General features: G+C 39.6%; 1 protein-coding gene across 3 annotated transcripts in view; it reads right to left on the reverse strand.

Annotated features, from left to right (window-relative positions):
- LRP6 (LDL receptor related protein 6) overlaps window positions 1-27,670 on the reverse strand; it is a 119,474-nt gene that overhangs the window by 67,576 nt on the left and 24,228 nt on the right. For all 3 annotated transcript variants that reach the window (XM_077178256.1, XM_077178255.1, XM_054631398.2), the window contains exon 3: window positions 4,833-5,030. In XM_077178256.1, coding sequence (XP_077034371.1) covers window positions 4,833-5,030 — 198 coding nt within the window. The remainder of the gene's footprint in view (window positions 1-4,832; window positions 5,031-27,670) is intronic.

Consider the following 27,670-nt stretch of genomic DNA (forward strand, 5'->3'; position numbering starts at 1 on the left):
TCTCATTAGCACAAACACTTCCTGGGGGACCTTGTAAGTGCATTTCCCTTCAGCCAGTAACGTGTTAACTTATTAATTAGAACTGCTGCTGCAGGGTAAAGGAAGGGGAAATTAATTCAAGAACTGCTTTAGCAGGCCAACCTATCTTGGGGACTCTACTCACAGGAGAGCTGTCTGCATTTCAGTTTTGATTAATTAGTCCCACAAAAAGCAACTGTTCCTTCTGATAAGAGCAGGGCAAGAGCTGCAAAAAAACAAAACCACCTCTTCTATGCATCAATTTAGTTCTGTAATTATTGCATTCTGACATGAAAAACTGTTCATTCCTTTCTCTCACTGGCAAATCAAGGGCATTAGTCATCAAGTTCTTTGCTCTTCGTCTTTATTCTAATGAGCCCAACACTGGAGCAGCTAGGGCTAGTAAATCCCAGGGCTAGCAGGTAATGAACCATAATCATCCCTGTAAAATTTGCTAGAGAGGTTTTCTCACGAATTTATGACTCTACCACATATTTAACTGAGTACTACTGCCAGAGCTGTCACGCACACTGCTTTAGTGGCTCACTGTGACTCCACTCCTACTGGAATGGGTGAAAAAAACTCCACCAAACCCCAAAATCAAGGCTTATAATTTGTTTCTCTCTCTGCATAATCCTCCCACCAGCCTATTGTACTCTTTCACTTTCCAGACCTCTGCAAACAGCAAGTAAAGGATTCATGTCCATCATGCACCTGGGATGGGGCAGCCCTGGATACACTGGGAATGAGAGGCTGGAAAGCAGTGCCAGGGAAAGGGACCTGAGGCTGCAGTGGCCTGGAGCCAGGAGGGACATCCCTGTCCTGGAGGCATCAGGCCCAGCTGGGCCACAGAGGGATTGTCCCACTCTGCTCTGCTCTGGGGCAGCCTCAGCTTGAATATTGTGTGAAGTTTTGGGTGGCACAATGTAAGAAAGACATAAAGCCATGAGAGAGTGTCCAAAGGAGGGCACGAGGATGGTGAAGGGCCTTGAGGGGAAGCGTGTGAGGAGCAGCTGAGGGCACTTGGTCTGTTCAGCTGGAGGGGGCTGAGGGCAGACATGGCAGTCACAGCTTGTGCTGAGGGGAGAGGAGGGGCAGGCCCTGAGCTCTGCTCTCTGGGACCAGGGACAGGAGCCAGGGAACGGCTGGAGCTGGGTCAGGGGAGGGTCAGGCTGGAGATCAGGGAAAGGTTCTTCCCCCAGAGGGTGTCGGGCACTGCCCAGGCTCCCCAGGGAATGGTCACGGCCCCAAGGCTGCCAGAGCTCCGGGAGTGTTTGGACACCGCTCTCAGGGATGCACAGGGTGGGATTGTTGGGGTGTCTGTGCAGGGATTGTTGGGGTGTCTGGGCAGGGCCAGGGGTTGGACTCGATGATCCTTGTGGGTCCATCCCAACTCAGGATATTCCATAATTCAGATCAAAGTACTTCTTGGAGATATAAATCTTAAAAGTTTTAATTCTTGCGTAGTGTCAGGTGTAGAGAGCTAATATATAGAATATAAGAATAAAAGAACAAAAAAGTTTTGGATTTCTTACAGATTTAGAAATACATCATAAATTTCTGGAGAGAACTTCCAAATTTTAGATCTCTGAGGTCTGAACTTCAATACTTTAATACTGTCAGTGACATCAATTAAAATATTTTCCTATTTACACTGCATTTTTTCATTTTCCAAACCACAAAGTCAGTTTTCTCTAAACAGTTTGAATTTTTTTTTTATAGAAGGATATTACTTCCTAACAAATTTTTCTCCCAAAGCAATTAAAACTTATGCCACCCTACTTTACATGAAGGTTTTACAATTGCTTACCTGCTACAGACTCTTTCCCACCTCCTGTCATGCAGCAGTAAAAAACTTGACAGATCACCTCTTTACTCATCTGCTTCCTTTTCTAAGTTACCAAAACTATCCAGATCTACAAGATCCAATTTTTATGAAGATATATGTCTTTCAGTAACCCATTTGCCTATTTCAATAGGGCAAACTTCCAGAAGTTTTTTTCCAGAATATTTTCCCAGACATGACATTAGATAAGGCATCAGAAAAATTAGTAACACTTCACAAGGATAAAAGAATCTGTTCTGATCAAGAGAAATTTAGAAACAAAAACCTCAAACCAACTAAGTATAAACGTAAAGCAGCAATTTAGAAAAATGGTCTAAATACCAAGAAAAAAAATCACCAGAACTGGCAGTTTCTAAATAAACCAGAGTCTGGTTTAAGTGAGATTAGGCACTTGATAATGATCTCCTCCACACTTAACTCTTAAGGAAAAACCCCTAACTGATAGCCCTCTTAAGAAGTGGTGGAAAACTGTAGGTGGGGTTATTTGTAGGTTGCTTTTTTTTTTTTTGAGGAGTTGGAGATGGCTAGGAAAAAAGACTAAAGGCTTTGTGGATTTTGGGTGGTTTGGCGGGGTGATTTTTTCCACAGAAAAGTAATATCTAAAAGGCTTTTGCTTTGGCTGCAGAATTAGAAACTGTGTTTTCTTTCCTAGTATTGGTGAATCAGTTAGTGAAAAAGATGAACAAAATAATTAAGAGATAAAATACGAATTACAGCTATAAAATATCACATTGAAAAAAGCTGAATTTGTTGGATAGCCAAAAGACAGTATCTACACAAAAAAAAAAAAAAAAAACCCAACACTTTGGACAGCCCCAGAAGATCTTTTTTCTTAATACAGGCAGAGGCTAAGAGGTCACAGCAGAAAAGCAACCATCCCATAAAACCCCACTATAGAACAGCCTAACTTCTGCAGTTCTTTTTTCCCTCCTTATGATGTAATGGCAAAAAGAATAAAAAATGAAACCAAAATGCCTAGATACAGATGTTAACTGCTTTTTGAATCTTCAGAACTTTCTCACATGCCTAGGGAAAAACACGTGCTATTAGAATTGGTTTGTGCCTCTGAGTGCTTAAGGGAAGTCAAATGTGCTTTCCTTTCTAGGAACGACTTCCCTTTCTGCCCCTCAAATAGTAATATATTAGCATACTGCCACGACATATTGCTGATACTGAAATATATGAATTTGAAAAAGAAACTTAACCTAAAGCATTGGACTGCTTAGGGTTTTATGGCTGCATAAGAAAGAATTAGTAGATCTAAAAATCTAAATTACTTGTCTATACAAGTCTTTATTACAGGCTTAAGTAATTCCAGAGAATTTAGTGTGGAATGAGATAACTGCTGGGACTCAGGTGATTCCAATTCTGTGCCATGAGGCAGCTGCTGGACACAGCTGTGTATGCACAGACAAGGCTGGTCAGCCCCTTGCACCCAGAAAATTCAGCACCTCCCCAGCCTCATCCCCCAGGTTAACCCAGGGCAGACCAGGGAATAAACAGCATGAAAATAAAAACAGAATACCAAACCCAAATATATTTACACCACTGTGCAGCAGATCACCAGCAAGAGAGAAACTGCAAAGAAGTCAGCAGCAAAACAAGATTGAAAAAGCAGAACTGTCAGCAGCAAAGTCTGAAGTAGCTCTGGAACAAGAAAGGCTGGAGACACCAGATAAAATTAAAAATACTCAAATTTCTACTGTATATGGTAATTTCTATCCTTTGCTCTCCATTACTTGAAAACTTATGTGACAGTCTTCTTTTTTGAAAGAATCTCTAGGAAATATTTCTGTGTTTTTGGTACTAAGTTTTTTTTCTTGTGAAACAAACAGCAAATGAAGGACTACTTCAAAATACATATCCACAACCCATGTTTTTTATTAATCAAGCTAGTCATAATACTAATACCCAAAGACACAAATTTAAAACTGCATCCAACTCCGGATACTTTCCATGAACCATACTGCATGAACTTGTGATCACTTAAAAGGCAGAACTTAAGAGAAAAGTGATGTAACCTTTCAAACCAGCATTACAAAGACATTGTGGAGTTGAAAATAAATATCACAAGAAGACAGTGGGCATGTTTCATACATGTTGCCTGTGGTCCTACTTGTCAGTCCATGCAAAATCATGATCTTATCAATAGAAATTATTTCTTTATGTCAAATTAACATTTGTGGTGAAAGGTGGGCAAGTCCCTAAGAGGCCAGAACAAAGAGCATAAGAAAAGATATTTCACACCCATCTAAACTAGCTGAAACATCACAAAAATTTGCAAAGAATAACCCCACAAAAAATCATCTCTCCATATGACACCTTGGGCGCAAGCTGTGATTTGTGTGTGCAAGCAGTAATCATCAAACCCATCTAATGAAGAGAGTCATCAGCCAAATTCGAGATGAACACATATACACAAAGTACCAGTTATACCATAATTAAGAAGTAGCCATGATTGGATCAAAAAGAATCACTTGTTTGCTATAAATCTGTTCAAGAAAAAGTCATTTTAGCATAGCTCTTCTTTAAGGACTGTTTTCCACTAATTTCCCAGCCCCTAGGATTAATGAAATTGAAATATCAATATATGCTGATACATTTTCTCATATTATCTTCTGCATTTCTGAATACCACAGCAACACTGCACAGAAGACCGACTGAAAAGAGACAATTTTGCTATACAGTCTTACACTATTAAGAGCAGGATTTGAGGATTTTTTAATGGAACTGGTTCCGAGAAAAGTCTTTGGGAGAGTTACAGGGTACCCTGAAGAGAAGGACACATTCCACTTCACAATGCTGGAAAGGTGAGGATGGTGAAGGATAAGTTTCTGACAGCACTGGTTTGCTTCAAATTTTGTGAGTGCTAATGTGACAATTCGCTGCAACAGAGATTACAATATTGCTTAGGCAGCATCTTCTAAGAAAATCCCCACATTACACCCATAAACCAAAAACCTCTTACCTATGACTTCCATCCAGATTTGATTTGTGGATGAAATTCAGTTTAGCATCTGCCCAGTAGAGTTTCTGTTCCTCATAATCCAGGGTCAGTCCGTTTGGCCAATAGATGTCCGTGTTAACGATGATGGAGCGGCTCGAGCCATCCATCCCAGCTCGTTCTATCTTTGGTGCTTCTCCCCAGTCTGTCCAGTACATGAACCTGCAGTTATTTGGAAAAAACGACAAAAAAAGAAAGCAATCATGTATAAATCTACACTTTCAGTAAAGGCACTCTCTGTTCTGCAGAGACAATGTCTGTGGAGCTCTGCTCTACTGGGTAAAGGGCACATATCCTGGGAAACAAAGCCAAGTTACTTTACAAAAAGCTGAAGAAAAACAACTTAAGACAAACCCACAGTACTATATCAGGTTATACTTCCATATGTTTCTTTCTTTCCTTGGGTCAACTAAGAAAGTTGGAGATATCCAACAGATCTCAACAACATCTCAAAATGAATCATTTACCAGCAAATGCAGATATTACAAATTGTCATAAAAGTACAGCAGCTTCTCTAATATGGGTCAGAATTTAGGGGGGCACAGAAGAGGGTGTGCAGACTTATGGCAGACATAGTTGCATGTGATGCAGTAAAGTGGTTTTGATGGAAGATCAATTCATGCCCTTTTATTTCCAGAGAAATTCTGAGCCAAGCAGCTAAGTCAACATGTTTAGAAGCACAACTTGCATCCAGTAACTGAGAAAAAACACTCTATAAAATCTTTTAAGACTAGACAGGTAAGTTTTAAAACATGTAACATGCATCAATATTTAAACATTTAACACCTAGTGGGGAGAGGGAAGCTACTCAGTTGCATTGAAGATTGAGGCAAAGCAAGGGAAATCACTTTGTTTTGGCTGGAGACCAGCAGGGGGTAAGAATATTTGTCCTTTTTCTGCAGGTGGTAGAAAATGGATTTACTTTTGCGGGTTGTTGACAGAATGCATAATTCTGAAGTAACATAGAATATAAACTGAAGTAACATAGAATATAAACAGACCAGTCGAAGTGTGTCCATGGTGCTTGTTCTGTTTTGTTGTTGCAGCTGGAACAGACTACTGTCCTAAATTGCTTCTCATAACCTCATGACATCTGCCAGCATTACCTGCTTGTATCTGTGCTCCAAAGCCTGGCTCAGTCAAAACAATCCAGATTAGGAAAGACCTGAAGCCTTTAATCAAACTCAGATCATCACACAACCACAACAGGTCAGTATATGGTAGCCACATGTGAAGAGGCCTAGCCACCCATCCTCTAAAGAAAAACAAATGTGCAACACATGTAAGAAACCCTTGCAGATGAAGTTATTCTTGGCAAAGGTTTAGCCTTATTCTTTTAAAGAGTCAAGAAATTCCATGTCATATCTTCCCCCTTAATTCATGTCTACAGCATGTTTGTTTTAATGTGCAGCAAAATCTGTGGACTATAGAAATGCAGCTGATTAACACAAATATTGTCCTATTTGATCCCAAGTGAGTAATTCTTCACGGAGCAATACGTTTATCTTAACACAGAGCACAAACATATCTGAAGAGAACATGTGAGATTTCTGTAGGCATAAACAAATGCCTCAGATAAATTGGTTTTTCATCAGGAAGAAGGACAAACCCCAAATAATTTTCAGATGGGTAGCACAGTAGCAAGGCACCGGGTCAAGCTATGCAATAAGAAATCACACTTGAAAAAAGAAATGTTCAAAAAAGTCAGGCAGCATTTCACCAGTGAGCATGTGAGAAAGAGAAGAGAAAAAGAGATTTACTTATAACTTCTTTAAGACAGCTCTGCTTTGCCCCAGCTGTCAAGTCTTAGACTTCCAAATCAAGGTTAATAGGTTCCAAGGCTCTGACCAGCCTGCTGGACTGATTTTTTTGGGGTTGAAACAGCTCATTAATTGCTGTACAGCCTCATATTCTTCCCTGTCTCATTCTCACCTCTCATGCATGCTGCAATTATTCAAGCAAAAACAGGTAAAGGTAGTTTGGTAAGAAAGTAAAGGCTTCCCAGACATCACAAAACCAGCCCTATTTCATTTGTCAAGAGGAAGACACATACACACACACAGAACTGGTTTTAAGATTCAATAATATTTCCAATCAGCTCCAGTGACCTCTGTGACCTCTGCACTTTCTTCAACAGTTTGGGTTTTTTCACTATCAGGTTTGTTTTCCTCCACCTTGTTTGAAAGCCTGTGGGTCTTAATGTCTCCATTAAAAAAATCTCTGGAACCAGCCATGCTCCAGCTGATGACAGCCATGCAGACAAGGTAAGGGCCATTCTCTCTCTTCCCCATCCTCTTCAAACACATTTAGTTATTTCAATTAAAAAAAAAAAAAGCCACCACCCAAGCCCATGGGATAGAGCAAACTATTAAAAGAAAAGTAATGTCTTGTGCTAAATCATCTAATTATACCTTGCAATACAATTCAAATCCAGGAATCTAGATTTTAATTTTACCAGCAGAGTCTGAAAATGGTTGTGAGCTGTTATAAAAATCCAAAAGCAGAAGAAAAACAACAACAACAACAACAAAGTGTATTTCTTTTTATATGTGCTTGTAGCTTTCAGTATTACCGAGGCCTGCCCCCCTCCAAAGAGTTAAGGAACATCAAGTATTTGATATACTTATCAAAGTACTTATCTACTACTTATCAGAGAGAGGAAGGTTCTTAGACTTAAATAAAAAATATTAGTTGGTGTTTTGTTTGACTGTGGCCAAAAATGTTGGTTTATCTTAAAGTTTATCCCATCATTAAAAATTACGAACAAACAGAGAAAGAGTTTTGATAGTTTTTCCCTACAAACTGTTTTCTATGCCTCTTATGCCTCTAGCATTTTTTGATTTTTGCATTCTGGTGCATAAGGTGAATCCAGGCAATAAAACTTCCTTCTAAAAGGCCCCTTTGCACTGTATAGTTGTAACTTCACAGTTTTGATTTGCCTCAAATGGAAGGTTTTGCCACAGGCAAAACCCAACCAAACAAAAGGATGAAACAGCATGTCACAGTTCATTCTGCTTGATGAACAAATCTAATAAGTAACAGAGCTTTTTTCCAAAAAGCCCATGAAGTCTAGGCACTCTGATGGCAGAATATCCCCCATCCAGAGGAGGAAGATCACAGACTACCAATGCCAAGATTACATGCTGTAATTTAGCAGTGATTTCCAACAGTAAGCAGAGAAGGAGAGAAATTTATTGCCAGCACCCATCAGCTTTGCAATTTCCTGATCCACAAACGTTCACTTTCCTGAGTGTTACTCAGCTGCTTAATTAGGGCAGCTAATTATTTGGTGAGGTCCTTCACAGTGAAGGCCCCAACTCTGCAATTATGCTTGGTTCAGGGCCCTAAGAACTTGTGAGCTCTACAGGGAGCTTCCAAACTTCAGAGCTTGCAGCAGCCCCTGTGGAGCTCATCAGCTCTGCAGTGGACCCTGTGAAACACAGCCTGCTCCAGCACCAACAGGACTGGCACTCCTGTAACCAATAAATACACAGTTAAACACGAGGCACTGGAGTAGTTCAGGAAAACTATGCACAATAAGTATGTTTGGTTCTTGAAAATAGCCAAAATATTGAAAATACTGAAATTTCTTCTTGGCTCAAGAAGAAATGTTCAGGAGTTTACAAAAAGACATTTGAGTCAAGTGACCCTCCAGGTAGCTGAATGGAGACTCTTTCTGAGGCAAGTTCATAAAGGGAGGGAAATGGCAATCCAGAAGCACACAGCAGTAATGAAAGACACAGAAAATGGATTTTCAAATAAGTATGACAGGAAGGTTTTAATAACAAGTTTCTCAACTGACTGCAAAAGTCAGAAAATATTTTCGGTCCTCCAGGAAAAGCAAAAAATGTACATATAAATTAAATATGGAAATAATTCTCCATAAAAGAGAGGAAGAAATATCCTTTGGGGATACAATCAAGATAAACATGAGAGAAAATATGTTTTAAGCTAGCTGAGAACTGTGCTCTTTTACAATAGCTTGTCTCTCTAAATAAGTATATTAGTTGATTGACTAGATTAGTTGAATGTAATTTTCAGAGCTGCTTTACAATAATATCTTATGTTAATATTCAGTGCAGTCAACATAATTTTCTGTGCAAATTACCCTATCTGCAGCCTTTTGGTTGCCTCTACACTGCTCTTGCACATACTAAGAGCAGCTATGTGAGGAATGGATGTGAATCAAGCAGCAACACACTGAATCTTTTACTTTTTACCCTTGTTTTGGGTTCAGAAGCCAAAGGGCTCCCAACAGAGCTGCAGTTTCCCATTTCAGGCAGGTTTTACTCCCCTACTCAGACCTTATCTAGCAGGAGAAATAAAATCATCACAAGACCTTCCCTTTTCTTGGAATCCATTTCTAAAATAAGGGATAAATGCAAATATTCCACTTTTGGAACAAAGAAAAGCTGTGATGAAGAGATCAAAAGGTGATGCTTTGTTTCTAGCTCAGTATCAGGAATGAAGTATAAAACTAGAATGAGATTTTGTAGATGGCATTCATAAACCTTGAAAATAATGCTTTAGAAAAGCCACTGACAATCTTTCATAAGAAATCAACATAGAAACATAGACCTACATGATACCTTCATTTCATAACCAAAAAGACAAAACTCAGTGTTCAAGCTAGTTACCATGGCCTCTGTTTTCAGGTATTCCAATTTAAAGAAAATGCTTGGCAATCTAACAAAACAGATGAGAGATTGTTTTTCATTTTCCCCCAGACATTTCTGAGGCTCTGTAGGAAGTAAGGTTTGACTTAGCTGTCAAACCAAACATACACTGATGCACTGCAGAGTCTCATGCCTATGGTTGTCCTTTTGGCCACAGATCCCCAGAAAAAAGAGAAAGATATTCATTAAGAAACAAGAAGCAGCTATTTTTTTGCTGAATGCTCACAAAGGAAGAATTTTAATTGTTTGAGCAGGTGGAAAGGTCTCCTGCTCCTTGAACTTGTAAATTAACCTTTGCTATCTCCTGACACAAAAGGTCTAATGACATGCCTTCCACAGTTAGGAAACAAAAGCTATTTCGTGGTTTCTCCTAGAGCAAGCAGGAAATAAAGCTTGTCAAAACTTAGCAGCATTTGAAAAACAGTATTTGAAACAACAATTTTCCCAGTTTATGCCAAAAAAATAGAGAGGGATACAATTTCCTCTCTCTGCTAGATTAACACCATCCCTAGACTCTTGCTGACCACAAGACAGAAGCAAGATCCAAATGTGCTTTGGAAGACTCCAGCCAGCCCCTTGCACAGGAGCCTCTCCAGATATTATACAGCAGACCCTGCCAAATTCACACAGCAGGTAAGCCAAGAGAAAAACAAAACATAATTAATGCAAGAGGAGATGGACAAAATAAGAGAAGAAAATTCCTTGCCTTCCGACCTACCTTGGTTCTTCAAATATAACAGGAAAATAGAGGAAAGAAAACCAGCTGGCACACTTTCAAAAAAAAAAACAAGCACACAAACAAAAATACCACAAACCAACAACTGTGACAGAGTCTCTCAAGAGACCAGGAGAGAAGCTGAGCCAGGAACATGTGCTGGGTAACTGCAGGGCTGAGGAGTCTCACAGAGACTTCAGCATTGCCCAGGAGGAGCCCACATACACAGAAGAACATTTTCCCAATAGTTCTTCAAGAATCTACCCAAAGGTGCAGATCTCTATGCACCTGTGAACTGAACAAAATTGTGAAAGCTAGTATGAAAGAATATTTCGCTACATTAAAACTACAAGTGGGGGAAAGAAGTGAGAAAATGGTGGGATCACAGTTCTCCATATTTCTCAGATAAAATTTACCTTCTTCATACAATGAAAAAAATCTGTTTCTTTACAGGGACTTGCACTAAAAATATAAACATTTGCATTGCACATATTTAGTTGGTAAATGAGGATTTAGAATTCTGTAATTTCAAAGAGCTTTGGGTTGAAACTAGACAAATTAGCTGCTACAATAATTTTTCACTCTTTGCTTTTTCAGCTCAGACAAAACCAAACTTGTTTCTTACACTTCAATAAAAAAATCTGGGAGAATTGTTCTCCATATCTCCCTATACATCCTGAATGCAGGAAGGGCAGAAAGATTTTTTTCCCTGTACTTGTATCTTAACTTGAAGGCCTAGAACTTCTAGAATTGAAGCCCCTGAACTTCTCCATGGCAAGAGAGCACAGTCATTTATGCCAATTGTGTTGCTCAGTGAATGAGGGCAAGAGATAAAAATCTGCCATTTGACATTCTGGGCTGTTTCTCAGAAACAACAACCTAGGCAAACCCCACTGCTGTGCAAGGCTTGGAGTGATGAACTCCATTTCAGCTACTCCACAAATACAACACCTACACCCAGCAAGCAGAACATACTGTTATCACCATCCCAGCAATCCTCAATGCAGAGTCAGCTTACAATGAGAACAGTCTTTAACCATGACCACTCATTCAACTTTACTCACTGATTTAATGGATGTTTACTCTGAGTCCCATCAATCCAGCTGCAGTTCACCTCAACATCAGAAGATACCTGTGCTAAAACATGGATGGGCAGGATGGCACAGCCAGGAACAAGAGAAAATTAAGTCAAAAAAACTATCAGAGATACGACCTGTCTACCATCACCTGAAACTGGGGAACAACATGTTCAGTATCATGAGATCTTTTTGCAACTTTTCCTCTGTGAGATTTCTTTTTCAACATTCCAAGACTTTAATCAGTAAAATACCCTCTTGTTATTCAGCCCCTCTATCAGTAGACAGCTACCAACTGGATGATTTTTATGTTCTTGATTCCTCACTCCTCCAAGAAGCCCTACAGAACTTTAATGTTCTGCCGAGCCATGCTGAATCCTACCCTCCATATCACATTTCAGCACCCTGCTAATTCTTTTTTCATAGTTTTCATCCTATTGTCTGCTATGTAAATCAGGCTTACTTACACTTACATCATTCCTTAGGCTTTTTTTAAAATTCAATTACCTCACGTCATCTAGGGGTTCAGTACATTTTCAGTGCAGCTCCTGTCCTTGTGATTTATCAGTTTGTTGATATGGAAACCAACCTGATGCCACTTTGATCTTCCACCAGAATCACTAAATCACTTATTCTCTTGTAAGAAAGTGGCACACACCAATTAATCTTTTCACACCACAAAATTACATGAAATATGGCCTTGTTTTTAACGAAAAGCTACATGATATTCATTACAAAACAAACCACCAAAAAAGGGGGTGGGAAGAGGAGAGATTCCTCTATAGCAGGTAAGAAGAATAGAAATAAAGGATGCATTGTAATTAATGCATAATTAGACAGGTTACATTACACAAGATTTGGTTAGAGATCTAATTCTGGAGATACAAACCTAGGTAGACTTGGCTTTTATTAAGAAACTATGTTTGCCCATAACATTTAGAAAGGTCCATGAAATGTGGTCTGAATACTGGCCAAAGGCTTCATACACAGATGGAACAAACACCACTTAATTTCTATACTGAAAACATTATTATAGAAAACCTTATTATAAAAATAATAATAAAACAACATTATTATAAAATAACTGAGATGTCTGAGACTCCACTCAAGCTTTTTCTAGGTTAGATTTTGCTATAAAGGAAGTAAGAATGCTTCTACTTTTCCATTCCTACTGAAAACAGCTAAATATTAAGTACTTGGATTCAATTTTTATGTAAAAAGTGGCTATGCATTCTACAGCAACTATTACACACCTGGAATTCTGAAGTTAAAAATCAATTAACACAGCTTTAAACCCAGGTCATTAGCTTTTTCTCCCTACAGGTTTCTTTTGCAGGTCACTCACAGCTCTTCAAGTAAGAGCCACTTGCATACAAATAGCTTCCAGCCCAGAGATACATCAAAAGTGGGAAAAAATTCCAAATCCTTGCCCTAGTACAAGCCTCATTCACAAGGCACACAAAAAATGCCCACCAAATATTACACTAAGGGAAAAACCCCAAGTATGTTTCCAGTCATGCATGACTGGTCACAGGGTCTCTCACTTTCATAAGTTCTGGTCCATTAAGATATTGGAGTTAATGGTCCAATGATAGCTTTAGGTTATGAAGTCCCATCCTTCTTGTTTTTCTCTCTTCATTCTGCCATTGTTTATGCTCTTGGACCCGACATTTGGATTGGCTGTCCTTGGTCCCCAGCTAGAGAAGGAGTTGTTTTGTGTCCCTACTCTGTGAAGAGAGCTTACTATCCCTTAATATGAAGCTCAGAGCTACACACTAAAGCAGTACAGAATCTGAAAAATATAAAAGCTAAACCTGAAGCATCACTACTGATGATCTTTGTTAAAAACATCTTGATACGACCCCCCAGAACTACTGCACTTCAACAGCGAGGGCCAAGCAGAAGAAATACCAACTTAATGATTAATAATTTAATCACAGAGAAATTGCATTTCCCAATATGTAAACTTGTGCCACATTCTGCCCTGTAATCTTCATGCTAGGCAAGATCAACTGTTCTCTAAAGTAAAACTGCAACAGGAGTGCAAGAGGAGAGGTGCTGGTGTCAGCTGCCACAGAACTCCTTCCTGACCACTGACATACAAAGGTGGGGTGCAGTCCTTTTTCCACTACAGAATTGCATTAGTGGCATGACTGAGTGGAAGGATGCAAATTGTCGAATTTCTCATCCCTCAAACCACACTTTATTTATTATTGCTCTCCCACTATATCCCTGTTACACCCAAAAGCAGATGTTTTAGCACTTGGTGTAACACTGGTCCTCTCCACTATAAATTAGTTGTTTCTCAAGCTGACTGAACACAGCATCTATTTGCCATTAATGCAAGTCCACCAAGCAACCATGATTCACTCTCTTGGAATCAGGACAGCATTAGCACTGTTTTATTGAAGAGGATAAAGCACTTGTATTCCAAAACTCTTACAGTCACAGTCTTCAGATTTGCAACCAAGCTGTAACTTACTGTAAAACTTACAGGTTTTGCTGTATATTATTTCTTCTGAAAGCAAAGTCTGGTTAATATATCTGTGTTCTGGGTTTTCCTTTGAGCTTACATCTTTCATGGAAATGTGTAACATGCTCAGCCAGTGCTTGTAGAAAAACATAAACAAAATCCCCCATGATGTGTACATATGGATGGATGTTCTTCCCCTCAGGAGCTGAGCTTATGTCCACCAGCGATCAGATCAAATCCCAAGTGCAACAATTTCTGAAAACTGACTGCATACACTTCCAAAAAAATTGTCTTTTGCTCCACATTTAATTTACTCCTTTCATATCAGGTCCCCTTTTAGTCTGTCCATTCCATGGTCTGCTTCAGATAATACTTTCCTTTGTTATAAGTCATGAACAGTAATCCCTTCACGGTTGTTATCCAATTTTACCAAAGGCTTTAATCTGCTTATTGACAATAACTCTTTAACTACTCTTCTCTGAACCGAATTGTAGTAAAATGGATCTCCAGTTCTGCAACTGAACAAAAAACCCCAAAAACCCAAACACATCAACAAACAACCCAGAGTTCAGAATCACCACTGAGGACAAAAATATGTTCAGAAAATTAATTATATGAAGCAATTCAAACAGAGTATTTCTAATAATATACACAAGTGGTAGCAACAGTAAAAATTTCCCCCAAGTATTTAAGAAATATAGATGGTTAATTGATTCAAAAGAGACTTAACTCTTTATAACCTTGCTCTTCTTCTGTTCCATGGACTGCTGTGAGCTGCCAGGACAGGTTGGTTTTGCAGGATTAGCAGTGAGGAAACAGAGGACCAGCCCTTTAGATAACAAATGGCACAGGGACTTGTGACACAAGGAGGTGACCAGACACTCAGAGACAGCAGTGACAGCCCCCAGACTTTCCTGCTCTTAGACTGAGAGGGTATAAAAGGCCAGGGTTTCCTTTGTTCAGGGCCTCAGTGCTCAGAGGCACTCAGCTCCCTGTGTTATTTAGCTATTGCACCAAGATAAAATAATTTAAGGATTGACACCTGTGACACTGTGCTATGGGAAACCTGGTCTGCCTGGGTGAGTGTGGGGCTGCAGCTGCAGGGAAGGAGGTTTGCTCCCAGCTCAGGTAGTGCAAGAGCTCTGGTGGTGCCAGAGTGGTCCTGGATGGTCCAACAAGGAACTTCCCTCAACACCAGCCATTAAGAGCTTGATAGAATCACACCAAATGTATAAAAGGGATGGCTAGACCACAAAGAAACTCTGTTACTTGGTAGTGGAAACAATGCATATTTAGCTTAACTTTACTAATTAAAAATGCAAGAAAACAGGCACTGCAGCTTTGTCACAACATGAGGAAAGAAAATTGAGTTACTGACAGCAGTAGATATCTCCTAAAAGCTTCTTCTAATCAATTCCCTTCCCACACCAGCAGCAATACCAATCCCTGAGTCACAACTCAGAAATTTGAAGAAAGGGGGTAGGGGTATCAAGGTACTTTTTCCACCTCAAGTCTGATTGACTCATTTCTACAGGATCAACTGAGTGAGCTGACATAACTACTTGCTTGAGAAAGGGCTTTTCAAGCACAGCAAGAATTCATTCTGTAAACAAGCCCTTTTCTAGGATAGTATTCAATACCATGCTCTGTACTCAGGGAAGCTAAGAAGCTGAAATTCCAAGTAATACATAAAATTACATGGTTGTACATACTGATGACTTTATTATCCCCTTAAGATTTTCAGTATAAAAATCTTCTCAGAGCTCTTCAGTGCTCCTCTACACTGGGTTGCAATGCCTAAAAGAAGATTTTCCAAAGCAAATTCAGACATCAGTGTATAACAACCATGAGGACTCCCATTAAAAAGGGGATGGGGAGACTCCACACCCTCTCTGGACAATCTGTTCAGTGCCTGGGCACTGCCCAGGGAAGAAGTTCTGCCTCATGTCCAGGTGGAACCTCCTGGCATCAGTTCCTGCCCGTGTCTCTGGGGCCATTGCTGGGCCCCCAGAGCAGAGCCTGGGCCCTGCTCTGAGCCTCCCTGCACACAGGGACACCCAGGGCTGAGGGTCCCTCTCAGCTGGGGCTCCTCTCCAGGCTGGACAGCCCCAGCTCCCTCAGCCTTTCCCTGCCAGGGAGATGCTCCAGGCCCTAAATCCTCTCTGCAGCCTCTGCTGGCCCCGCTCCAGGAGCTCCATGTCCCTGCTGTGCTGATGATGCCAGAGCTGGACACAGCTCTCCAGATGTGCCTCCCAGGGCTGGGCAGAGGGGCAGGATCACTGCCTGCCCTGCTGGCACTGCTCTTCCTGAGGCACCCCAGGGTCCCACTGCCCCTCTTGTCCCCCAGGCACTGCAGGCCCAGGGACAGCTCACTGTCCACCAGGTCCTTCCCCACAGAGCTGCTCTCCACCAGATCAGCCCCAGCATCTCTACAAGTGCTCAGGGCTGCTCCTGCTCCTGCCCAGGACCTGCATCTGCTCTTGGTGAATGCCAGAGGGTTCCTCTCTGCCCATCTCTCCAAGCTGAGTCCCTCTGAAGGGCTGCACAGCCCTCAGGGCTCTCAGCTGCTCTTCCCAGCTTTGTGCCATCAGTGAACTGCTGAGGAGGCATCGACCCCTCAGACAATCCCTGATGAACAAGTTAAACAGCACTGAGCTCAGAACAGAGCCCTGGAGGACACCACCAGTGACAGGCCTCCAGCTAGACTCTAGGCCACTGATCACAACCCTCTGGGATTTGCCACTCAGCCAGTTTTGAGTCCACCTCACTGTCCACCCATCCAGCCCACTCTTCTGGAGTTTGGCAGCGAGGATGTCATGAGAGGCAGTGTCAAAAGTCTTGCTGAAGTCAAGGCAGACAATACACACTGCTCCATAACTACCATCCAAGCAGCTGCTTCACTGTAGAAGGCAATCAGGTTGGTTAAACATTACTCACTTGCAGTGACCCATGCTGACTGCTCCTGATCACCTTATCTTCCATGTGGACAGAGGTAGCCCCCAGAATGAGGCATTCCATCTCCTTTCCAGGGATTGAGGTGAGGCTGACTGGTCAATAGTTCCCAGGGCCCTTCTTCTTGCCCATTTTGAAGAATTGAGTGACATTTGCTTTCTTTCAGTCCTCAGGCACTTCTGATCTCCATGATGTCTCCAAGGTGATCATGAGTGGTTTCACTATGATCACCTTGGAGAGGTCATGGAGAAAGCAAGATTACCCTCTTGTTCAGTCTTTTACATCACATTAAGAAATTGTCTAATAAGCTCACATTTATGGTGTTTGCTTTATTGTAGGGGCATTTCAATTTTTCAATTCAATTGTTAAACTATAGTAATTCTTCAAAATAAGAACATATATTTTTTCCTCCATTGTTTTCTCAATCCATAGAAGCAACTGTACTCAGCAAATCTGGCACTGAAACAAATAGTTATTAATTCTAAATAATCAGAGTCCTTTGAGGGTAAGTGGCATTAATCACAAGGTCCAATTTTAAAACCCAGTTTCAAAGTGTGAGCTCACCAGCTAGACTTCTCAAACAAAAGGTGGAAAGTAGCTTTTTGCAACTGCTCTGAGTCAGCCCAGGAGTCAGAGGAGAAAGGAGAAAGCCACCCTGCTCCAGTGACTGTAAAGGCAATTGAGGTGGCTGTAAAGGGAGTTGAGGTGGCCAGCTCAGCTCAGGGAGTTGGGTACCTAAGCATGGCAAAAGAATATCTCCCCTCAAAAATTGCTTTCTGACTGTCAAACAGAAAGGCACAAATCCTGTTTCTTTCTTGAAGTCCCAGATAACAGTGAAAGAAATAAGGCTGGCTTAGAATTCTTGGCAAGAATTGAACTTTCATTTATATCCTAATGAGAGATAACCATGTGGGTTTTTTTGCTCTTTTCAAAGGTAAAGAGTCATCAATCCAAACTGATGTCACTGAGGCACTTATACCTGGACCAAGTGAAGTCACCAATTTCTGTATTTAAGCAGGGCCATCATCTCCTCTGTGGATAGAGAGGTATGGAAACTTCTGTCAAGGCAGAAACTAGAGGGTTTTTTCAACACAAAACCCATGTGACCGTGTTCACAGGGGTTCTTGGATGAGGCAAGAGACGAGAAGGTTGACTCCATGTTCAGAAGGCTTGATTTATTAATTTATGATAGATATATATTACATCATAACTATACTAAAAAGAAATAGAAGGAAAGGTTTTGTCTCTCAGAAGGCTAGCTAAGAATAGCAAAGAAAAGAATGATAACAAAGGCAGCTGGCTTGGACAGAGAGTCTGAGCTATCTGGTCTGTGGTTGGCCATTAATTGTAAACATTCAAAATGGCCCAATCACAGACACACCTGATGCATTCCACAGCAGGTTATTTGTTTAAACAGGTTAAACAAATAACCATTGTTTACATTTTGTTTCTGAGGCCTCAGCTTCTCAGAAGAGAGAAAATCCTAAGAAAAGATTTTCACAAAAAGATGTCTGCAACAAACCCAAGCAAATCTTTCCTAGATTATTTAAATAAAGTTCACATAAAGAGACTGTTACAAGAAAACATAGTAGAGATCTATTACTTTTTCTGTTGTGCATCCCCTGCAATGAACTGGATGTTGACTCATGTTGACTAATGGGCAAACCCCCTGAAAACAAACAGAAAAAGCCCATAAGAACTTTCTCTGTGAACAATGGAATGAAGACAATTTGATCATGTAGAAAGAGGCACATCAAGCTAGATTCCTTGAGTTTAAGCTGTGAATACTGCTTTTCTCAGCTGCACAAACCTCAGATGCATAAATCTGTAACCTCAGAGGAGCTAATGAAGAGTACCACAAAGTTGTGCAGCAACCCTTTCCTTTGCACTCTTCCATGTGACCCAAGGTCAGGAGGGAAAACTGCAATCTATCACTAACAACTTCTGGCTTTTAATCACATGGGCAGAGGTAGCAAGAGGCTCTAGATATCCATGCATGAAATATGTGGAAAGCTAGACAGCCAGCAGAGTTCCAGAGTTCTTGATAAAACTTGGACATAGCAACATTAGCTCCTGTAGTACTCTCGTGGGAATGGCTTGCTGCTCTTTGGTTCAACCCTCCATGGGAAGCACTAATCTGTGCATATTTAAGACAAAACTATCAGAGAAAAGAGGTATTAGTTTGCAGAATAGCCTGTCACTAACTATGCCACTCCACCACAGCAGTATCCAATCCCCACATCACTAAGCAGCTCAAACACTCAGCTAACAGTTGCTCTGACAAGACTGGAGTGGTACACGAGGCCCATGAGCTATTTATTTTGGCATAAAGTGATGCTACTTCTTTTCTGTTCTCCCAATCCCACCTGTAGAAGCAAGAATGCATCCTGTGCTAGAAGCTGATGGAGCAAGAACATCTAAAAAATTATTAAAAGGGTCTGTTAATAACTATGTATATTTTCTCTTTTGCATCTGCTCCTATATTTAAAAGTAAACTTTCACAAAGTAAGCTGCTTAGTGCTGAGACAAAAGATGAACAAATCAAAAAGTGAATTAGAAGGCTGCTGTAGCAATTTAATGACATTGCTTTTGACAAGTAATAAAGTTAGATGTTTCTGCATTTCATAGTGTGGACTTTAAGCCAGCAAGAAAATCAGACCTTTAAATAGGGATACCATGTAACTAAAGCATCTTCAAGTCTGCAATAACCTAAGAGAAAAACCACCAGTGAGCAAAAATTACAAAACTGATATGACAGCTTAGTGCCTATTAAAAGAAAGATTGCCTATGAGAACAGCAAACAGATAAATACCATTCCTGTATGTCAACCAGATTATACAATGGAAGTATACAGGTCAGAAGCACTGGAAGCTAAAACTTCTGCCAAGGGGAAGAGGCTCTATCTCTCTTCAGCTGCTTTGTTTGTATCTCATGAAAAAAGACCTCAAACCTATGGTTTTATCACCCTCTTGGCCTTCTAGGGTCTACAAGACAGGTATAAAAATTCTGGTGAGCCTGACAAGCCTCAATCCTGCCTTCCATCTAGGCAACAGGCAGTGTAGGACAAACCAGAGAGCCAGAAATGAGGAAGAGCTGACAAAGGAATGAGGACTGGGGATGTGGAAAGGGCAGTATGTTTTTTTAGAAGTAGGCATTTCACTATCATCTAAGCATTGCTTAGTTGTCACTGCAGTGGAACAGCATGTGACAATAACATTTAAAACTGAAATATCAGTGTGGATAGAAACACCTAAGAAGAGTAAGATCACAATGCTGCCACAGCTGAAAATCCTCATCCACCTTATCAGCTACCCACTGTGGAATGACTGGAAGAGAGCAGGAAACTCAAGGCTCCCTCCACGTGACCCAGGATGTCAGCCTTATGGAAAGCTGTCAGAACAAATGCTCCACCAAAAATGTCGATTTTGATGAATCAGCATTCCAACTAAAATAAATGGTCAGATAATTCTACACCAACTTCAACTAACTTCATTAAAATCCTTTAATGAAAGCTTTAGCTCTTACTACACCATTTAATGCAGTTTATATGATTTATCTCTTCATTAAGAAAAGATAAATCATATAAAATTAAGACAGGTCAGCACCTCTGTTTCTTTATATGCAGTTCAGCAGCACATTAGCACCATGTTTTATAGTCATAAGGATGCAGCAATGGCAAAGAATGCTTTTATCACAAGCATTCCTAGAGTTCATCTCAGAATCTCCCAAAGCATTCCCAAAAGTGTTTACCTTAATTCTAGGTTTTGAAACACATTTTTACTTTTGCCTTTTTAATTCATCTAAACTGTTTGACAAGCAGTGCTGTTAGAATGAGTACATAACAGCACAGCTGCTTCTGCACACATTTTAAAACCATCACAAAAGGCTGGCACAGCTTTGGCCCAGGCCTATCCCATTCAGGCAGAGAGAATCTCAGTACCTCTTCCAGCAGGAATCTGCAGGAGTGGAAGATGAGAAAAAGAAAAACAGAGAACCACACTGTGCTCACAAACCAGCTAAATAACATCAAATGTTTTGAAAAAGAAGGTTAAGTCAGAAATAGTGATTTGCTCAGGATTTGTCATCAAAAAAACCACCAAAACCACAGCAAAGGCACACAAAGAAGAATCAGAAACAAAATTCTCAGTTATCCACCCCTTGAAAAATGTTGTAGTACACAGTCTCTGCTCTGTGATACACAAATTACTCACTCAGCTATAGTGATAGGGCAGACTGCACCACTACTAAAACTCTTGTCTTTTAATATCACACCACTAAATATGTGATGTTTTTGTAAAGTTAAATGCTTGTAACTATTGCCATTTCAGGGCATATAGTCTTCATCCTAATCAGTACCTAAACGTTCCTTATCTAAAGAAGTTCTGAAGCTCAAATGATGCAATGCTACCATATACAGTTATTATTTTCTACACACTGACTTCCTTGTGTAAACCAGCTGTTGGCATGTTCAGAATTATTTCAGATTATGCTGTCTGGATGCCTGATACTTTATATCATGGCCCACTCTGCTGCTCATCACAGGAGCTGAATATTCATTATAGCAAGAGTTACGCACAGAAACCTTCCTTTGAGACATCATTTGTTTATCTACACAAGTGGTTTGACAGCTTTTAACTTAGATTTAATAGCATCTCACCCTCAACTAAAATATTCAGTTGCTAGATTTCCTGACTTCATTTCCCAGGTTACATTTAGACCTTTACAACACCAAAACCTCTCAGCCTATGCCCTTTTGGGTGACAAACCATCAATTAAATGCTCTCTTAAGAAATTGTCTATTTAAGGCTTTGTGCTGTTCTGTGATTTTAAAGCTGTCATTGATATAAAACATCAATATAAAATATATTATAATAAATATATTTTATATTTATTATATAAAACCACTACCCACCAATTCAGAACCAAGTGCGCATGACAACAGATGCCTCCAAGCAGTCCCTGGTTCCAGCCCAGCAGCCACCATTTCCATGTGTTGGTGTAACATTACTCACAAACATTCCACAAATCACACAGCTAAGTGTTTCTATGCAAAAAAGAACCTACACATTAAAAAAAAAATGTGCCTAAGTCCCTGTGAACAGCACTCCCAACAGAGTTTACATTTACCTCACTCACAGTCACCTTGGCAATGGTCACAGATTTTATTACTGAAAATACACATCAAAATGCCAATTCAATCAAATGGTACTTTTTTTCTGGTAGCAACAAAAATTTGTCTGTAGGATTATTCAGCTTACTTTTGCTGACATGTTTTGCCCAAAGAGATAAATAAAAGAACTGCTTCTCTAAACAAATTCATCCAATGCACTCTGGAACACGCCAAGAGTGACACAGACAAAACACTACAATGCACACTAAAAGCCTGAAAGAGCAGAGGGAACTCTTAAAAGATGATTGGCAAAAAAAAAAAAGGTTTTGCTTCCTCTTATGATATGTGAAAGCAACCCTACTTCTTACAAGAAGAATAGTAGTAAAACACTTATGTTGAAAAGAAGTGGCAGAAAGGAGGAAAAACAGAAGTTGGTGTTCACATGTGTTTGTAAAAACACCTTTATCAGGTCACACTGTCTTCACTACTACTTATTTTTATTTAATGTAAAACTAAACTTCCTATCTTCTCACTCCAATTTCATACCTTCCCACTTCTTACCATGGTGATAGACACAAACTTAAATTCAGTGAAACTTGTGAAAAATAGACCAGGACCAAAATAAAACTGAATTCTGAAAGAACCAATTCAACTCCTCCACTACTAAACTGCAGTCATGCCCTCACTAAAGGGCAGCTCTGCCCCAAACCAGAACACTGTCCATGCCCACTACTATCTCCAAAATCACCAGCTGACTACAGAGAATTTCAGTTTCTGAAAACAACTTAAAACACCTTGAATCCTAAAGAGGGTAACAAATCTATCCACAGAAAAAGTAAAGGAAAAATAAGACACACTGAAATAAAACTGGGCATGGCCATTCCTGTCAAACAGTTCCTACTGCTGAAACACTGAAACACTGAATGAGGTGTTGTAATCAAATTAACTATATAACAGGGCATGTGAATTGCATAACCCAGTCTACAAATGTCTAGGTGGAGACTGCACCAGGCCCTAAATTACCACTTTCTTAACTTACATGATTTCTCATCAGGCATAGAAACACAGCTACATTAAAATGGTGTTGTCTTCAGTTATGCAAGACAGGGTAATTCTAGGTGAAATAAAACTATTTAAAGTCAAAAGCTTTATGTACACAGTTTGCCTAGGAATGTTTGTTAACTTTCTAGATATATATTAATCAATAAATCAATATCAATCATATCTCATTATGATTTTGGAGCATTAAATGGTTTTATTTTTTTCCTTAAAACTTCACAGTTAGTGACACAAAGAAAACACCAAACCATCTCTGTGAAGATTAGTACACAGCTCTCAACAGTATTGAGAAAATAGAGCCAGTGACTTTGTAATTCCAGAGGGACAGGCTGAAATGAAGAAACAAGTCATGTAATATCTTCAAAGTCAGACATAAAAAGGCTAATTGTTCCCATTGATTTTTCTTATTGTTTCATAAAAAAGGACCCAGAACTTTTCCATCATAAGAACATTAGTCAAGCATTCACTCAATATATGTTTGACAAGCTTTGTCTTACATTCATGTGAACTTGACCAAGCTCCCACCAAAGGAAACCTACCTAGAAGCAATAGAATATCATGAAAATAGCAAGTTTCATGGTTCACAAGAACCACACATTTGCCACAAAGATACATGTGCAAAAGAAAAAAAGTAGCCATTCCTTTTGTTGAAATGAATTTTTAAAAACTTCAAGCATAAAATTAATTACATACTTGTTTCTAATTACGTAGCTTAGGCATTTTTCAAATTCCCAGCTAAACTCTACTTCATTAACCAATTTTGGCACACACATAGGGGAGAGCAGTCATCACACTGTTTTAAATGTGATTTTGGTCAGAAAAAATTCATAGATTAAGCTTAATTATATCCTTTGCCATTTCAAGGGGAAAACCCTTGAAGTTCATATTCAGCACTTCCTGAAAAGGAGTTTTATAGGGTATCTAGGGTCCTGTACTAAGAAAACAATCATTCAAGACTGGACACTGGAATGCCACAAACTCTTTGTACAAAACCAGAGCTCTCTACCTTAACAGCATGGTCAACACTGCTATGGCAAAATAAGGATTAATACTGTGATTTTATCTGTCCAAGCTACATGGTCTACCAAAACAAGCCAGCCTGAAAAACCAGACAGGTGACAGGACAGATTCTAAGGAGCATCTTAAATATAGATGGGAAAGTAGAACTTGAGAAAGAAAAGCACTCAAAAAGCCACAAGCCCAAAGCATATTCCTAATGCTTACATTACACACATTCCCTGCAAAAGCTGATGGCAAAGCACACTTTGAAAGTGGGAAAAGTGGATGGTGTACATGGTGGAGACAAATGGAGGGGAGAGAAGGAAAGAAGAATGGCACAATTAGATGATCTTGATAAATATGTATTCTAAAAAAGTCTCATCTTCTTCAACCTCAAAACCCACATAATTTGCTTATAACTAGGTGTTTTTAATGCAGAAACTTGACTGAGTAACCCTATTTTCAAAATACTGCATGCTTTTCCATTAGCAGAATTTTTTCTTTTAGTATATTTACTCCATAAATTTAGTTTATAGATAACTGGCTCTGCAGATTCTTTCACTGCGACAAAACATTTTCTTTTCCCTAGCTAAGCAGGTAGTTGTAAATTTAGGAACAACAATCCCTAATCAAATTTAGTCCTGAAAATCAGCAATAGAAGAATGATGCCAAGCCACTCATGAGTTTAAGATTAGACAGGCAGTAATCAAGGCAAGGTTTAAGCATCAAGTAATTCCCATAGATGACTTTCCACTAGATTTCAGGAGTGTTATCAAGCCTGTTTAATTGTTTAGGGTCACTGTATTTGTTTTGTCTTTTCTTACCTTAAATATAGGACTTCTGTTAGTCTATGAAGAGCTGCCAGGCAGCATGTTCCAATATGACAAATTTTACTTCTGATCTTTATGAACTTACTTTTAGAGTATCTTAGGGAGTTTCTCTCTCCTCCATCTTTTCCAAACATCCTGATAGCTGTTCCAATCCCTTAGCTCCAGGACCACAAAGTGTGAGGTGAAACAAGCAGCAAGGAAGGATGCTTGTGAAGGCTTCCAGATAAAAGTCTAAAGGCTTTGTGGACTCTGAAATAATTACACCCAAACCAAGCTGTTCTGCAACTACATTCTGTTTTTAATGGGTTGGCTTCTGTAACACATTTCAGGCACTTCTTATTCATAGATCATTTGGTGTATGTACTGCTAACATTATACTGGTGAACTCTGCAGATAAAATATTCAGCAGTTGTTTGCAGAGGTCACTCTTTGCAAGCAAAAGAATGACAAAAAACTTTGAGCCAAGGCTCAAAAATCTAAAACCTCCCACCCTGTTGCACAGGTGGCCCTTGGGCACCTGGAATCCTATTCATACTGGAGAAAATGTCAAGGTTATCTCTTTATGGATGACCATAAAGCCCCAAAACACAAAAATTACCAAGCCTTTCTCCCAGTCACTGCTTGGCTCTATTTCAGGTGTGTCCTGCTGGACATTTAAAATTGCTGATGCATAGAAGTCCTCCAGGTTCTGGATTCTCCTTTTTTAATTTTCATAAGCTAATTATCTGTGTGTGACAGCAGTCATTTTATTCTGAAGAGGGATGCAGAGAAGACAGGACTTGCAACAATAGGGCCACAGTTTAATGAGAACCTGCCCCAGACAGGGAAACTTGTGACTGCAAGCAAGGAGAACCTGTTTACATTTCATGGCTATCTATAAGGCTGCCCTTTGTCTACTTAAATAGTGGGCAAAATGCTCTGGTTATACAAGCTGATGAAAGATTACCATTTTTAATTACATTAAAACAAATACATTTATATTAAGGACTCAGCTTTCCAAGTCTCATTTCTTTAAATAGAAGAACATTCTTTTATGCAAGGAGACAATTCTTCTCAAGTTAAGTAACACATTTCTGTCAAACCTCAAGAACACATTGTACTTTCATGCTTTCATAGTATCCATCATTTAAATCCAAATTTGGTTTGTAGTTATAAAATGTTGATTAGGACTATATAATTTATTTAATGCTAAAGCTTTTAGTGGTTATGAGCAGCAATCAGAGCTTTACTAAAACAAATCTCTGGTTACAGTGCTGACTGGTTGGCCAAGCCATGCTGTGCCTGCCAGCTCAGCACTGAGGGCTGGCTTGGACACCACATCCAGCAATGCTCCTGCTCAGCCAAGGAATTGCCTGTACACGTGTTGAGAGACAGGGCAACAGAAATGCTCAGCCAGAACCTCCAGCTACCACTGCTGGCCACAGTAAGCACATTAAAAAATACTGATGATTAAAACAGCATGCCATCCTATTGCAGTAAAACAACAAATTGTTTAATCAGGAAGGCACAGTAAAATTACAGCACAACCTGGACTTTTTATACAGCTAATAGAGCGTTTGTGTGACATCTCATGATCAGGTGAAGCACCAGTTCAGCAACATAAGCAGGGACAATAAAACCAGACAGCTCTGGACTGTTAACAACTGCTCAAGCTCCATCACATTTCAAGTGTTTTCAGTAAGAAATAGGCAGGTTTTGGTTTATGTATCTGAAAGTTCTTCCAGAATGTACTTACAGTTCCTCTACATTATAAACTATATAATCCTCTGGAGTAATTTCCCTCCCCTGCTTAGTTTTTACACCAGGCTAGCCAGGCTTATAACCAGATCTAAACCTGTACTTCACAGAGACAATTTTTTTGCATATACAAGAAAAATGCATGCTAAAAAATCATAGAAATATCAAAATAGTATATTTTAGTACAAGAGTAAGTTTGTCAGAATTTAACCTGGAGGTTAGATCATTATACAAGGCACAGTTTTATTTTATGACAAACATCTTGTTTATAGTAAAGGAATCTGCTTCTACTCGAGAATTAAAGACTTTTATATGCTTTGCTACAATACACAGCAAAAGAATCACACAAGCTTACACAATCACACAAACAAGACTATTTTCTTGAATTTTAAGGGAATTTTTAAACAATGGGCCAGAGCAGAGATCTTACTTATCCTTTGAATAAGAAAAGCAAGTTTCACACTTAACACAGATTTATTTAGGAAAAAAGCTCTTAGACTTAACAGTGCTCTTAGCTGCATCATTTCCTATCTTTACTACTTCTTGCTTGAAGTGACAGAGAAAACTTAATACAACTAATACTTTATGCTGAAACATGAAATTAAGATGTAAAAGTGAGAAACTACACGGTTCCCATGAGAAATGAAAATGAGAAATGAAAATGTAAAGTATGTGTTAAACAACCCTGGGGAAAGAAAGGAGGCGGGGGAGGAGGGTGGAAGAGAGAGGCCCAGAGTGCTGACTTTTTTTTTTTTTTTTTTTAGGAGAGTGGTATTAGAAGGATTCTAATTAAACCATTAAGGTCCAGAAAATGTGTTACTATTCTTTATATTTCCACTCATCAGTTCAAGGGGAAAAAAATGTTCCATATTTATGGACACTTATGGTTTGCTGTTTGTGTTTGGTTTTTTGGTCGGGGTTTTTTTGGGGGGTGGGAAGGAGATGTTCTGTCAGTTTGTTTGGATTTTAGGTTTTAAGGTACAAACCAATTAGACTGTTTCAAGTATGAGATACAATTAACTAGACACAGACACCACAAACACATATTACATATACATTCTCACCCACACATATGCATTTAAAGTACTCTAGTCTAAAATCTAGAGCAATACCATGGGACAGCACCACTGGCTGATCTAAGTGACTCTGCGCACACCTACAAGGCTCAGGTTTTT

Source organism: Agelaius phoeniceus, chromosome 5 (assembly GCF_051311805.1).
Source record: "Agelaius phoeniceus isolate bAgePho1 chromosome 5, bAgePho1.hap1, whole genome shotgun sequence".
Lineage (NCBI taxonomy): Eukaryota > Metazoa > Chordata > Aves > Passeriformes > Icteridae > Agelaius > Agelaius phoeniceus.